Source organism: Lacerta agilis, chromosome 7, assembly GCF_009819535.1.
Source record: "Lacerta agilis isolate rLacAgi1 chromosome 7, rLacAgi1.pri, whole genome shotgun sequence".
Classification (NCBI taxonomy): domain Eukaryota; kingdom Metazoa; phylum Chordata; class Lepidosauria; order Squamata; family Lacertidae; genus Lacerta; species Lacerta agilis.
In genome coordinates, this window is record NC_046318.1 from 80,256,872 (window position 1) to 80,273,590 (window position 16,719).

The 16,719-nt window shown below is 39.7% G+C and overlaps 1 protein-coding gene across 3 annotated transcripts in view; it reads right to left on the reverse strand.

Moving 5' to 3' along the window:
* Positions 1-16,719, reverse strand: part of TRAPPC9 (trafficking protein particle complex 9) — a 250,915-nt gene that overhangs the window by 172,996 nt on the left and 61,200 nt on the right. For all 3 annotated transcript variants that reach the window (XM_033155899.1, XM_033155897.1, XM_033155898.1), the window contains 2 exons: positions 10,487-10,629; positions 4,114-4,224 (listed from right to left, as the gene is read on the reverse strand). In XM_033155899.1, the coding sequence (XP_033011790.1) occupies positions 4,114-4,224; positions 10,487-10,629 (254 nt within the window). The remainder of the gene's footprint in view (positions 1-4,113; positions 4,225-10,486; positions 10,630-16,719) is intronic.

Consider the following 16,719-nt stretch of genomic DNA (forward strand, 5'->3'; position numbering starts at 1 on the left):
TGTAAAGAAGCAGGCTAGAATGTATTATATGATTCAAAACTGAGCATTTTCCAGATAAACAAGAAAGTGAGAAACTGAAGAATCTCCTAAACAAAAACAGGTCTGACAATATGGTGGTTTAAGGTCTCTTTTGTTTTGATCATTTTGCAGAATACAACCAGAGTATTTTTTGCCTAAAGTGGCATATGATCCGCATTATAGGTGGAGGGGGTCCTCTGAAGGAGACTCGTGTTTAGAAACAGAAGGTCAGATGTTAAAGTACCTATTTCAAGAAATCCTCGGGACATTAAATGAAGTGTTACTGACATGAGCACACATCAATCATTCTTCTTTTAGTAGTCACGCTAAAAATGTAGGTGAAATGAGCCATATCTTCAGACATTAACAGTCCTCATATAAAATGGATTATACAAGAATTAAAAGTCCCATATTTAATCCTCACCTGGAGAACAAAAGTGGTCTACACTGGGTACTCCATGACCAAACATGAAGTTTTCATTGTCTCGTTATAGGATGTTTATTAAATATTATGGACACTGGAAAGGTATAAACCCCAATAAAGTACAGATAGATATTTCTCTACTTGTTTTACTCAATGATATCATCTTAATTTATCTGTGTATCTGAAGAAGTGTGCATGCACACAAAAGCTCATACTAATAACAAACTTAGTTGGTGTAAACCACTGAGCCTAGGGCTTGCTGATCAGAAGGTCGGTGGTTCGAATCCCCGCAACGGGATGAGCTCCTGTTGCTCGGTCCCAGCTCCTGCCCACCTAGCAGTTCGAAAGCACATCAAAGTGCAAGTAGATAAATAGGTACCGCTCCGGTGGGAAGGTAAACAGTGTTTCTGTGCGCTGCTCTGGTTCGCCAGAAGCAGCTTAGTCATGCTGGCCACATGAACCGGATGCTGTACTGCGGCTCCCTCGGCCAGTAAAGCGAGATAAGCACTGCAGCCCCAGAGCCGTCCGCTACTGAGCCCGGTTTGGCAGGGAAGGGCGGGGTATAAATAAAAATTTATTATTATTATTATTACTGGACCTAATGGTCAGGAGTCGCTTTACCTTTAAGGTACTACTGGAAGGAATTGTTTTATTCTATAATCTTAATATGTTTCTCTGAGAAGTGTGAATAACAACCAGTACGAATGTCACTTACAACACATAAAAGCGCTAGTTATCTATACCTTCCGCAAATAACCAAAAACATTTTTGTTTCAACAAGCTTTTCCAGTAGGATGGAAGGGTCTCTGCCTTAAGTGTTCATTTTACTGTAATTTTAACCCTATGATGTTTATTTTTGCACCTGTACTTTTATTTATAAAACTATTATTGTACTGTTTTTACAATTATTTCAGCTGTTTTTAAAGCTATGCCTGTAAATCGCCTTGGGCAATTCACAAGTTCAATAATAGCTATAAGCAACTTACTGAATAAAGGTAACAAAGCCTTGCAAAACTGGCGGGATTGCAGGATGTCCTGACCCTGAAGAGGTCAGTTATATGAGGGTAGCAAGTAAGGCTGAGGTTACTATAGTTCCTCATTGCCTTACTTCCCCCAACAAGACCCATCTAGTTCAGCATCGGCCAGCCAGGAAACTCCTAAAGCTCATAAGCAGGGTATGAAAGCTACCTATTGTTTATTGATCGCACATGGTACTCAGGAAAATATTAGCTCTAGGAAACCAGTTAATTGCTGCAATTCTAGAGAAGTTTTCACTCAATGCAACTTCAGAACACACTTTCTACAGGTGCAGAACCCTAAGTGGAGGCCTCGTAAGAACACCCCAATAACTGGGAAGAGTCATATGGAACCCACAAACGTCTTCAAGAAGGGCACTCGCATTGTCTTGCAAACTACAGAAGTGATCTGAGCACCCCAAATGAAAAGCGCTTGAATATTTCACACTGACACTTTGAAGATATTACCAAAAAGGTAGAAATGTTCCAACAGCAACTATGTTAATTTGGCCAGGTGAACCCAAGTTCATAAAAACTGGTGAGTTTCTATTCCCAAGATTTAATGGGTAACCCAATGATGGGCATTTCAGTTAGGTTTTTCCATCTTCAGCAACCTCTTCCCCATCCCCTCCAGAAATCTTTTGAAAACTTTCTAAGCTACCCAATTTACCCTTTAAGGCTTAGCTGGGGAGCTGCTGAATAGGAAAGAGACACTCAATACCCCCCACCACCACAAACAAATGAGTCACCTCATTTGAATTGTGTAATCCACTCCACTTCAGTTTTAAGATCACAGCGCATCCCATTAACGGGAAATTTCCTATGGCATAACCTTAAAATGCCTTTTTAAAAAGAGGTACGGTAAGTGCTACACTTCAGTAAAGGGGGGGGGAAAATCTGACAGGCTGTTAAATCACACAAAAGTGCCATTTGATATGCCTGATGCTCTCCCACCACTGAAAAATACACAAAGAATAATGTCCTTCTCAGAACTATGAAAAATGTTATTGATGCTGTTCACAGTATATACATAAAGTCCCATCCTCTCCTAAATACTATCCTTCTCACTTTATTCCATTTTTCAGAAAAATATGCTCCTACTTGATCTCAACTTTTACATCACCTCAAATTTTCTCAGAATAAAGGAGGTTTTTATACAAAAAAAAATCGTTTTACAGAAGTGAAAGCAATTCAGGTAAAAGTGAAGGAAGCCATCAGCTTTAGGAGACTCGTTTTTCATTTGGTTTCTTTATACTTGGAAATACATTTATTTTGTGTGGATCATGTTACAGCATCTGAGTATATAATGGGAAGTTGGAAGATACAGCCTTTTTTAAATGAGTATCAAGTATAATGTCTTTTCCGGGTACTCTCTGAGATGTGTTTACCACACATTCATGAAACACTTGGGGTGCACCACAAAAGAAAAATGATAACACCGATCTACTGAGATCATCACTTTGATAAATCTCCACACTAATGAGTTAGTTCAGGACTATTCAATGCCAGACATTCTGTGCGTAGAATTTAAATGCTTAGGTGACACCTTCCACTTTGAATTACAAATTACTCTCATGAAACTTGATTTTAATGGTATGATGATCAAGAACAAGGCATAATAAATTACCAAAAGTAGGTCTACATGTACCGCTATTGATGACCACATACTATTTTATCATAAATAACTATTTTAATATTTTCACATCTGTAAATACAAACCAAGGCACTGCGAAGGTGATAGTAACTATATTCGTAACTTTTTAAAATACCTGCCAAACCATATCATAGTTACTCCGAAGTACAGAACTAAACATTCTTTTTGAGTAGAATTTGCTCAGCAAAACTGATACTATTGAGATTACAAAGTGTGAAATCTTCAGTTCAGAAATCCAGCCATAATCTGAAAGAAAATCCATGACTTTATTGCTTCTAGAAAAAGAGAGTAGCCAGGACCACACTGAAAACTAAATTGAACATCGATTCTTTGTTTCTGATATCTGAGACTTCTAAGCAAGCATTTGATTTAGAATACCCGAACTCCAGAATGGCAGGAGTTCAATTATCACTTTGTGCCTCTGAGTACAAAATGGCCAGTGAAACTTGTACCAACAAGTATTCTCAAATTCTGCTATACTGCATATACAAATTCATTATCTGACCACTATGCTTTTTTTTTTATACAGGTAGGTACCTAAGGGCTACAATGCTTGCCCCGCTTCAAAATATTGATCACTAGTTAAAGTAATTGAATAAAATTCTACTGTACAGTTTATAAAACAAAATTATGATTTAGGACAGTGATTTAGAGCTTTTTATACTGCATACACATTATTTAAAAAACAGCAACAGCCTCTATTTGAATAATAAGGTTAAAAAAATGTTTATCCAAAATATAGTTGTTGTGAACACTGGAAAAAGTGATGAACAAAATGTCTATTTCTGTTTCCTCACACATGTCATCTATGTGTAAATTGTGCTAAGAAAACTTTCAAATTAAGATGTCTCAAACTAGTCAATTATATTTATAAGAGACTATTTATTAGTTACATGCACTTCTGAGCCTCTGAGCTTCTTGCATTCAAGGTGAAACAGATATGTAGCATACAGGAGGACTGAAAAAAAGAAGGGGAAGCTGTGTTTTGTCTCTGAACTTACCGCTGGCATTCCCCAGCATGCAAAACTAGATCTTCATTGTTCTTTGCACTAACAGTAAGCTCATGTTCTGTTGAGTTGAACACATCAAGGAGGAGATGGCACTGGCGGGTACTATTTGAAGAGATTTAAACAAACAATGTTGAGGTTTTAACAATCATCACAGAGTTACGATAATAGAAAATCATTAATCGTTATTATTAAAGGAAAGGAACAGTCTGTGATCAAGTCAGTGTTATTTTTCCATTTCAGCAAATCTCAGCACTTCTCAGAGCAGTGACTATTTAACATTTTACTTATCATGTTCCAGTCACTGTTCAAATTCAAGTATCACAGTAAACTATGGTTTAATGAGATGTCAGGGAGCCTAGCTTCTTTCTGGTATCAGGTGCTCTCTTCCTCCTCTCTCCTCCTCCCACACAGCTGAGATGAGTATGGAGATGTTTGCTTTCAGTTTTAGCTAACTGTGGCTTCTTGTGTCATCTGTAAACTCAAACTGTGATTCAAGTTAACTATGGTTAGTTGATGATAATTTATTGTTACGGTTCTCAACCAGCACACACATATATCCATAAAAACAATCCAAAATACATTCTAAAATATAAACTATAAATATAGGCTTTAAACTTTAAAATTTTTAGATAAGAGAAGATATCACTACTTTAAAAGGTGGTCTATAGCCGAATATAGCATTGGTTCGTCTTTAGCTCTGTCCTGAAGTTGTGTGGGTACTGCTGACTAGATCAGAACGAATTTTTATGGCTCTAGCACAGAACTTGGCTACCTTTGCTGTCACATTAGCGTTAGCATCTGAAATAAGTCACTCTATATAGTAATTGTCCGAGCGTCCAGGTAGCTTAGCCAGCATCGTGTGGATAAGCTCGCCTCACACCTCGAGAAACTGATTTCTCAAGCTGGCTTGTTTAAACTACGGTAACCATAGTTAATATGAACTGCCATTTCTGGTGTGGATAACATGGGAATCCACAATTAAAGGAATGGAAAACCATAGTTTTGAAAAACCATAGTTAAGGCTTCTGAAATCATCCTCTCTGCTATGCTGGAGGAGAGGGAGCATGCACAAACCAGGGAGCAGATTATGATTTTGAAGGTAATCACCAGCATTTTGAATTGTGTTTGGAAGCAAACTAGCAGCTGGTGCAGATGCTGCAAGAAAGGTGAGGAATGGCTGCATGGCACCCACTGACATCTTTGCTCTTGCATTCTGGAGCAATTGCAGCTTCCAAAGGCAGTCACATTGCAGAGCACATTACAGTAATCCAACATTGATGAAACTAAGGCACTGTAGCCAAGATCAGGACTGAGTGCAGCTGGTATTCTGGCCTAAACGGAGCAAAAGTGTGGCTGGTCACTGCCACATCACGATCCTCCAGATGTAAAGCTGCATTTAGGAGCACTCCCAAACTGCAAACCACGTTTCTCAAAGGGAGTACAACCTCATACAAAACAGGCCGAATCTCTACTCCAGTGATAACAGTTAGGGTGAGATAAAGGGATCCATTAAGGCAATTCTGCTTCTTTCTTTTCTTTTAATTGTACTAACAGTGAGAGTATCAGAGGGAAGAATGTACAATTTAAGAATGGGTTTTAATCTGCTAGTGTTTGAATTATGGTGCTGGAGGAGACTCTTGAGAGTCCCATGGAGTGCAAGAAGATCAAACCTATCCATTCTGAAGGAAATCAGGCCTGAGTGCTCACTGGAAGGACAGATCCTGAAGCTGAGGCTCCAAAACTTTGGCCACCTCATGAGAAGGCTCCCTGGATAAGACCCTGTTGTTGGGAAAGATTGAGGACACAAGGAGAAGGGGGCGACAGAGGATGAGATGGTTGGACAGTGTTCTCGAAGCTACCAACATGAGTTTGACCAAACGGCGGGAGGCAGTGGAAGACAGGAGTGCCTGGCATGCTCTGGTCCATGGGGTCATGAAGAATTGGACATGACTAAACAACAGCAGCATTTGTAACCAGCTGATGGCCCTAAATCCAGATCATTAGGGCTACAGCATGGATGTATGATCTCATGCATTTGGTGTCAGGGTTATAAGTAACTGTGTTTGGATAATTAGTCACACGATGCCCTTAAACTTTTTAATTCTCCATTTGCCTTAACCACACTTCTTCACTAGATGTGCATATCTGACACATTCTAGGTTTACTCAAGTCATTTTGAGAAAGCACCATTTTCTAAAGAATTAAAATCTATTACGGTACTATCATAACTTAATAAAATCTTTAAGCACTGAAAAACATTTCATCAGCAAATGAATATATAAATAAAGCATTCATCACGGGAAGAGAGAGGGAAAAAAACTAAATTCAATTGAGTAGAGGAGATGAGACAGGCAACTACTATTGCTTTATTCATTAGCAACGCTAAAATAGAAACTCATAAAATTTAACTGAACCGAATGACAGACTGCTCCACTTTGGAAAGAGGCAGATTTGTTGAATTTTTGGCATTAGGAGAAGCAGCTGAATTCTGCCAAATTTCTCCCAACAGGCAAAAATGTTCTGTTTCATAATGCATGAAACCAATAGAAGGTATATTATATCCATGCTGCATGACCAAAAAAACAAAAAACATGAAAAGTGGCTTTCTTCTGCTGTTAGGTTCTTCCACTGCTCTTCACGGGTGGAAGAGTCTAAGCTTGCTATGCTATCATGGGATGGTCGTAAACACTGTAACTGCTGAAAGGAATGATTCTGTTACAGAATGCTAGCTGTTTCTATGAAAAGGTCAGTGGTTTGTTTTTTTTAGGGAAATCTTCATGTGAGAACAATCATAGAATGTTAGAGTTGGAAGGGACCCAAGGGTCATCTAGTCCAACCCCCTGCAATTCAAGAAACTCAGCTAAAGTATCCATGACAGATGGCCATCCAACCATATGTATCCAAATTAAGAGATGGATTCTAAAGAAGATGGATGAGTACTTTCTAGCACAGCCACTCCAAAACTGATGATAGGATTACTTAATCTCTCCAATCTGCAATTATTATCTTTTTTAAAAGCCACTTTTGTATTATTTGTAAATTGCTTTGAAAACAGATATGGAAAACCAGGGTGCAAATACTGTAAACAACTTTCTAAAAGCTAGGCAAAAGTTTGTGAGTAGTTCATAACTTATACAAATATGTAATTTCAAGCAAAATTAATCTCACTAGTTTAAAGCAAATAAAACTTTGTTTCATAATTTGCAGTGCTCAAGTTTTACAATCAGCAGACAGTGTGGATCATAAACCGAGAAACAACTTGTTTTTTTTAAAATAAGACCAGTTCACAGATGTGTGGACAAAGTCCCTATGTGTCAATTAAGTGTAGTTTATGCGGACGATGCGGTGGTCCTATCCTTTTCTAGAGTTGGCCTAAGGAGAGCATTAAATATTTTTGATTCATATTGCAAATCCAATCTTCTTACGATAAATCACGCCAAATCTAAAGTTTTAATTTTCTCCAAAAGCCGGAGATCTTATAACTGGAAAATAAATGGAACACCTATTGAGCAAGTTTTTAAATTCCAGTATTTGGGAGTATATTTGCAATATAACATGGTCTGGAAGGCACACCTCACCTATACAGTAAACAGAGCGAAAGCTTTTTCATTTGCGCTTTTGCGCTTCTTCTTTTCAGATGGAGCCTTTCACATCCCATCCGCACTAAAAGTCTTTAACGCTAAGGTGATCGCCACATTGGCTTATGCGATCCCATTATGGGGGCCTTTTGTAAATCTTAACCCTTTGGAGATAATCCAAAACCAGTTCCTGAGACGGTTATTAAAACTACCCCGATGTGTAAGCAACTCGGCGATACGTCTGGAATTGAATATAACATCACTTGAAAGCACCCTATGGAAACGCATGTTTAGTTATTGGTTGTCATTATGGTATAGACTCCCTAACCATTATCTACTGCAGTGTCTCTGGAGAGATAATTTTCCCAGCCCTTGGGCAAAAATTCTACACTCTAAACTGGTGTCCCTTGGATTATCACCATCTGAACTACTGGGAATGGGTTTAGGCCCTGCCAAGAGAGCTGTTAATATAAGGCTAAAGGAGGTTGATCTCCAGCTTAACATTCTGACAGGAGGTGGCACCTGTTCACCAACAAGCCTGGGGTTAGCACCAATAACGAAATTACCATCTTACTTATCTTCTATTTCTGTGGCGGCGCATAGGTATGCCTTTATCAAGGCCAGATTTAATGCCTTTCCTTCTAATGTCATGGACAACAGACTCTCAAATGGCCAGATCTCATTGCTATGCAACTGTAATAGTGGTTCCGTAGAAACATTACAGCATATACTTTTTTCCTGCCCAGCTTATTCGGCAGCCCGGTCTAGATTTCTGTCCCCACTTCTGATAGGACAGGCTGATAGAACCCAGGAGGCTAAATTAATTCATTTATTGAATGATGAGGAACCGAGTAGATCTCTTACAGTCGCTAGATTTTTGATAAATGTCCTATCCCAGAAAAAGAGAAATGGGTCACTGCATAGTTTCGATACTTTAACTAATACCAAGTATCATTAAGAAGAAATTAAGTTATTAATCAACTCTTAAATTAAGTTTTAGCTGAATCCCTATGCTGTATATGTATTAACTAAATTGAGGTAAAATGTTGTTCTTGATGGGTTGCTAGATTTGATATTGTTTAAATTGCAGTCTTGCTGCCTCGTGTTTTTTTAATTGTCTTACGTCAAGTTGTTTTAAATTCTATGTTTTGTTCGCTTGTCTGATTTGTTCTTGATATGGGCCAATGGCCGTAATAAATTTTACTAGAAGTGTAGGAACAAGATGTAATTTGTATTAGTAGTGGGAAATTTGTAGAAGTGCAGGAGCACTCTATGTCACCAAAACCACAAATAATGAACACTATAAAAAGGAGTATTTAAATGCACATTCGCATCAATACTTGTACAGTGACAACACATTTTGTAAAAAATGAAGGAACATAAAATAATTCTGGCAATGTTGTTGTTGTTGTTGTTTAATCGTTTAGTCCTGTCCGACTCTTTGCAAAGGGTCTTGAATAACTCAGAGAAGCTATGAGCTATGTCGTGCAGGGCCACCCAAGAGGGACAGGTCATAGTGGAGAGCTTTGACTAAACGTGATCCACCTGGAGCAGGAACCGGCAAGCCACTCCAGTATCCCTGCCAAGAAAACTCCTATGGACAATTCTGGCAATATCTCCACCTAAAGATTTATTCATCCATATTATTTCTGGACCTAGCGCAACAAAGTACTTAGGAGGTTTCTTGACCTCTAACAAAACACAACATGGTTTTATACGGCTAAGGCCATAATCCAAAGCAGAAACGTGCAGTTCTTCTAATAAGGAGAGAGCTTTGTTTCATACTTTCACTGTGTTGCTGTTCATTTTCAAAAAGATTGTATCTCCGACACACTGTGAGCCTAGGTGAGCTGCTGAATGGCATCACAGTTTAGCTTATAAACTAAGGGTTGTATCCATTACTGAAGCTCTGCTGGTGCAACAAACTTCTGTGCATGTTACAGAGCTTCTTCTTTCTCTTCTCTCCCTTCCAACTGCCACATCCTCAAAATCTGCTTCGGGGGGTTGGGGAGCATGTTTTTCTAGGTGCACAGTGGGGAATGGAAATGGAAGTCCCACTGAGCTAGTGAATGCCTCACTGATGCAGTGCTGGGTACAACCCTAAGTGAATTTATATATGCTGGTATTTCTACTGAACACTACCTATTATGCAAAAATACAATGCTGAAGTAGACTCAATGAAAGCATTAACTTTCACTGAAATCCATTCTCAGCTACATTATGTGGCTTGCGTTGTGATAAAAACAATACTATGTGACAAAAATTTTAAGTACTTTAAGAGGAAATGATGATGATGATGGTGGTGATGATATAATAGAGACAGCAAAAGAACAAAAAGCTTGTTTAAAGTAAAGATTAATTGTAACATGAATAAAAGAGGAGAAATAGATAATTGTGCAAGCCCCGAAGTATTCTTTAGACTTTAACATGGTTTTAATGAAATTGGAAATTAACATGTAGGAAGGCAGTATACCGGCCAACTTTTAGGTCATTTGGGCAACTTCATTCAGATGCACTGGGTCACTTCTATGTAATTATAAGCACACTGGTTCAAAAAAGGAAACAAAACGTTTCGTTTTTGCTGATTAGCCTTTAGCTGTGTACAGATACAAGGGACCCTTGAGAACATGCAAGAGGAAGCTATTTCTCAATTAATAGTAATCTACTTTGGTATATTGCAGGAATAAGATTGCTGTCCCAATATTGCTGCTACTGCTACTGCTACTATTATACTGAAATCCTTCCCCCTTCCCACACAAAAGTAAGCTTTTTTAAAAATAACACACCTTGTTGCGGGCAGAGTACTAACACGTGTAAAGAAGACAGACGGCTCCACGTCTACATGAAGTCCCAGAGACAAGTTCCTGTAATAGCCATCGACATGTCCTGGACCTCCTGAGTATTTGAAGTTCAAGATGGCTTCCAGCGTCTACAAAAACAACAATAAAAAGTTTAAATCTGCTTTTTTTCTATACTAAAATATACAGTTGATTTCTATCACCTTTCCATCACTGAGCACCAAGTATCACTTGGTGCTTCCACTAACAATACTGCTCTGGCTACCCTGATGTAAATGCAACAGGGGCTTTAGGAAATATAACAGATATAACAAAGATTACGGTCAGCTATGGGACATTCTAACATCTGCCTTAAAAGGGGGGGGGAATCAGCTATAAATGCAATTTAAAAACAAATTCACACAACCATATTTTAGGTAATGGGATTTACTATGAATGGTTCCATTTGGTAAATGGAACAGGAACATGCAATTGTTTCATTATGCACCAAATTCGGAACTACTGGTGTCATTCTTGCACTTTACTTCCATTGGTTTAAGCACCGGTGGTTAAGCGGGACATTGGCTCACAATAATGTGGCACTATGACTGTTTCACCAGAGAGCCAAAGAAGAATAAGCCTGCACTCACAGACGATTAACTCTACCTTGAATTTTATGGGTATATCTGTGTAACTTAGCTAACCTTATATCTGATTTCACACAGTCACACAATTTGTTTTTTTGCTTAATCACAATCAAATGATACGCAGCATGGCTAATCTTACATCACCACAACATAGCAACTGGACAACTTGTGCAGCCATTGACGTCATGCCTAGAAAATAATCATTAGGCAATACGTTGAAAATGAAGAAAAACACCCTACAAACATTTCCAAATTAACAAAATGCTGAGCTAAAATCGGCCGTTTCAGAAAGCTGACATTGCTTAAGACAAGCTTGTAGTATTGAAAATATTTTTATTTTATTTTTTTGCTGGTGATGTAATATTTTGTAAAGTGTGGCAAAGTACAGATTTCACTCTTTTGTTCTATACCCCAAAACTGATGATGTCCTGCTGTTATGCAGGACAACCTGTACAAAACTGATTGAAAAGCAAAACTGAATTCCTTTGAAGTGCTTTCTTTTACATGGAAGGAAAAGAAAGTGAAATAATTGCAGAATCCTAGAAACAAAAACAAATGCTGAAGTTGATGTGTTTTTAATGAAATTCCTGCATAAAAAACAGCTCCATTAGTGCTAGGCCTTTGGGCAAACATCTGGGGCTCCGCAGCACCATCCTCAGTGAGACCATCAAACTGTGTAGCTTGGCTTTCTTCTCCCCATCCTAGACTGAGTCCAAAGTGTCCTCTCACTTAAAATCACCACTGAGCTTGAATTTCAAAAGGAGGGAAATGCAAAATTGAAATGGTGCCCCCAAGTAATGATTTCAGTAAACATGTCTCGGCAGCAAACCTGCCTTGGTTACCAGGTGCCACTAGAAAAACACAGCTGAGACTAAAGTAGGAAGGGCATTTCACTACATGCATGTTTCCCACTTCCACCTCAGCTCGCTGTCCAAACTGGCAGCCCACAGCCCAGCGATGGGTGTTGCCAAGATCTGGTCTTTCATTTAAACTGCTGGCTATAATTAAAAAGTGCCAGGAGCAACCGGTGCCAAAAGGGAGAACCTGTGCAACCCAGAAGTAAGCCAGCCCAAAAACTTTGCACATCAGGCAAACACACGGGGTTAAGATTCCCATGTTTGCCACTGAAAATCTGCATCTGAAGAAGTGTGCATGCACACGAAAGCTCATACCAGGAACAAACTCAGTTGGTCTCTAAGGTGCTACTAGAAAGAATTTTCGATTTTGTACTGAAAATCTTGTTGTTGTTCAGTCGTTTAGTCGTGTCCGATTCTTTGTGACCCCATGGACCAGAGCACGCCAGGCACGCCTACCCTTCACTGCCTCCCGCAGTTTGGCCAAACTCATGCTAGTCGCTTCTAGAACACTGTCCAACCATCTCACCCTCTGTCGTCCCCTTCTCCTTGTGCCCTCCATCTTTCCCAACATCAGGGTCTTTTCTAGCGAGTCTTCTGTTCTCATGAGGTGGCCAAAGTACTGGAGCCTCAACTTCAGGATCTGTCCTTCCAGTGAGCACTCAGGGCTGATTTCTTTAAGGATGGATAAGTTTGATCTTCTTGCAGTCCACGAGACTCTCAAGAGTCTCCTCCAGCACCAGAATTCAAAAGCATCAATTCTTCGGCGATCAGTCTTCTTTATGGTCCAGCTCTCACTTTCATACATTACTACTGAAAATCTAGCATTGCTTAAATCATTCAAAATATCATATTGGGGCTTTGAGGATTAGAGATGTCTCTGGGACATCTTGCCTTGAAGGCCACCAGATATCACAGCACTAGAATGACCTGCTGGTGCTTGGAATAGAAACCTAATTACTGGAAACGCATCAGAACGTCCTTTAGGTAATTTGACAGTGTTAAAGTACAGCTGTTAGAGGCAGTTTCCCATACTCACTGCCTGAAGTTACTTCAATGCAAGATGCTTAGGAGTTCTCATTTTGAAGTCAGGAATCGTGCTATTTGAATGATTTCATGCACCATTTTTGCATCTTTACTTCACAAAGGATTAGGAAAAAAATATGCTAATAAGTAAGCGTATATGGATGTTTGCTCAGCTTTCTTGCAATGGAAAATGCCTTGTCTACTTAAACAACAAAGAGTTCTGTGGCACCTTAAAATCCAGCACATGTATTATGACATAAGCTTTTGTGGACTAAGATCTACTTCACAAGAAGCTCCTAAACTGCCATCCATTTATCAACAGATTTATGAGCAGAAGGGCCTATTTTCAGGTCTTTCTATCATGTTGAGAGGCCTGAAGCAAAGCCGTGGGGAACCCTTTCAGATGGAGAGAGAAAAAACCAGGCATCCCCAAACTCGGCCCTCCAGATGTTTCGGGACTACAACTCCCATGATCCCTAGCTAACAGGACCAGTGGTCAGGAATGATGGGAATTGTAGTCCCAAAACATCTGCAGGGCCGAGTTTGGGGATGCCTGGAGAAAACACTTGTTGGTCTCCAATATGTGCCTCGGTTCCTGGGTAGCAGAGCTACTTCCTCTCTCTCTCTCAATGGGAGTTAGCAGCTTGCAGGTTCATTGTGGTTAAGCAACCACTGTGCCTCATTTCCAGCCAAAGATGGAGAGATGAGTGAAGATGGGCAGCTCAACAGTGATGCTCATTAGCCTGTTTTGCTTCAGCAGCAGCTGCTTTCCTACTCTATGCAAGACGAACAGATGCCAATCACAGAAGAAAAGCCATCTTTCCATAAGAACCCTTTTCTCTTCTCAGTGATTCCACTTCCACCAGACTTTATGGTAGGGCACAGCCAGAGCATTGCCTGAGTATCTGCCTGAAAGGGTGCATCTCACACACAAAAGAAATAAACTATAAATAAAAAGGGAAAATTGAAGGGGGTCACAATAATTGAGATACAATCGGTGCCAGAACTCTACTGCTTCCAGCCTGGCAAAGCTGATATGGGAGCAGAAGACAAAAATTCTGGTCTTCTGCAATTCCTGGAAATTAGAGAAATGGGAAATAAGGGGACAAGAAATCCAGCAAGTAAAGATGCACAGATTTCTCATAATTCTATTCCAGAGCAACTCAGGTTGGTCAAACCATTGCACAAGTGCTATAAAACAGGCAAAGTGTACCTCCTCAGCAGTAGCTCGCTTTTATTTTCAGAAAGGTAACCAACTTATACCAGCTGCTATGCAAATTTTTCAAGCTAATAGTGATTTAGATAAGATACATTCAAGTTTATCAAGACGTATCCTGGGGCTCCCAAGTTCAAGGAAGTATGAGACGATGTGTGCAGAACTAGGTATAAACACGATGGAATATTGGGTGTGAGCTAGCACTATAAAATCCTGGTTGCGCTGCCATTTTCGTTGTCAAACTTCGAGTCTGCTCTCTGACTTACTTAAGGACTCTTATAAATTCAGATGCTTCCAACTCTTACAGATATATTGGTATTGACTTGGAACTCTTGTATAATTCAAGTGAGCAATATATTTATCTCAATATTCAAACCAGATTAGGGAACACTGAAAAACAAAACATTTAGTCAGCTGTAAATAAAATTTGCTCTCCCAAATTCTATGGTTTTAATACAACAGATAACAGGGTCACACACATCTCAAAATTAATAATTCCAGTCCAATGCAGGGCCTTTATGTTAGCCTGATTGAACATTTCCCCCTCAGCTTTAGTCAAGGGCAGATATTTAAACATCCCCAGAAATGATAGACATTGTGGATGTTCTTTGATTGTGCTGGACATTGTATAACATTTTCTTTTCTACTGTCCAGCTACACAAAGGCGTGCTATCCCCATTTTGGGGGCAGTCTAACATCACGGCACAATGAAAATATCAGATGCTATCTGTCTGACATTAACCCAGAAGAAACTGCAAGGGTGGCTGAGGTTTTTGTCAATAGTATCTCTTAACAGTGGGAAGAAATCCCAATGAAAATCCTTGTTATTATATATTTTACATGGCTGTTTATTTGTATATAACTTAAATTTTTATATCTGATGTTTTATGATGGTCTATACTTGTAATACCTAATAAAGGTCCGGCGAAGTAAGAAAAAAAGATATGGGAGCAGAGAAACCGCTCTTCTCAGTGTCATTCCTGCTAGAAGCCCTGTTGGTCTACTAAGAGGAGGTACTTTCTAAAATAAAGACTGTAGCAGCCTAGAACCACCAGAGAATGTCATTTGTTGAGCTCACTTTGGTCTCATTCCTAGTTCTTGAAGATACTTGTGTTGCTTTTTTGTTTCTGGATCAGGTCCTTTAAGCTCCTCCAGAATTTGCAAAGCTACTGTTTATCAGCTCACTCATTTAGACACTCAAACTCAGGACAAAAGGGAGAAACACACTAAGAGGAAGGCACGCTTGGCAAACCCTCACCGTGATCAACTCCCTCCCAGAAACCTATGTCCCCACTGTGGAAGGACACATGGATCCAGAATTGGCCTCCACAGTCACTTATGGACACACCGTTAAGATCATGTTCATGGAAGACAATCTTATTTGGCTACGAGTGATTGCCAAAGAAGAAGAGGAGAGTCACAACAATTTATTTAGGCACTCTCTTATCCTCAGATGTTCATGTTGAACCTGGTATATGCTAGCTCACACAGCCTTTTTAAGTGAGCCAGCCCTCAGAGGCTGAAGAATCCCTGGGGCATGGCTCTAATAGCAAGATGCAGGCACACAGAAGTGGTAAGACTTCTATCTCAGAGCATGAGCTACTTTGTCCATCCAATGACCCTTCCCTTCCCTTCCGATTCTATGAGTTTGTTGTCTGTGGGAATATGTTTCATAGATGCCTTTGCACCTGTGGTTATTTATGTTTATTTATGTTTATTTGTGTTTACTTTACAATATCCTTCCACCTTGGAAGGAAGGTAAAAAAGGATCCGACAAGCAGCTCACTGCATGGATCCTTCCACGGGTAAAAAAGGCACTCTAACTTTAAATAAGGTAACGGTCGTTAGTCTTCTTCCTGCCTAAACTTAGCACGGCAACAGGATTGTAACTGGTTGTTATGCTTGTTATGACGTTGGTTGACCCTTTAATAAATAGCGGCCGCTCCCTGTTGTGGTGTGGAGAAAGCGCGAGGCAAGCCGAGTAAGAACATCGTTGCGTGGCAAGCACAGAGAGAAAAAGAAACTGAAACCAACCACGCAGGGTAGCGGTAGGCTTCTTCACCAGACTGCAGTCTCTGTTGTATTTATTTCATTTTCGTTTTGAGAAACCTTTTATTTGGCCGTCTAGTTTTTGGCCACCATTTAGTTTAGTTATTCTTATTTTCCGGAACATTTTGGAACTCACAGACGCTCGCAGAGAACTTCCGAGGCAACAACAATCCGAACTCACAATCTAAAACCTTCAGATTGTGGCCAGCGGACCCTTTTCACGGCGTGGTGGGAGCGGGACTCCAGCATTACCGGCCGTCCCATCTGCAGGCTACCCCCACAGTTGTCATAGAAGACCATGAATATTTGCTGACCCACACAAAGAGTTCTTTAAACATGTGATTTTTTAAAAAAAGTGAATTACTTTAGTCTGGACATGGGGAAAGAGCAACAATGAATGGCTTAGTGGCTTTCTATAAGAAGTTGTTGGGGGCAGAATACTGCATTTTT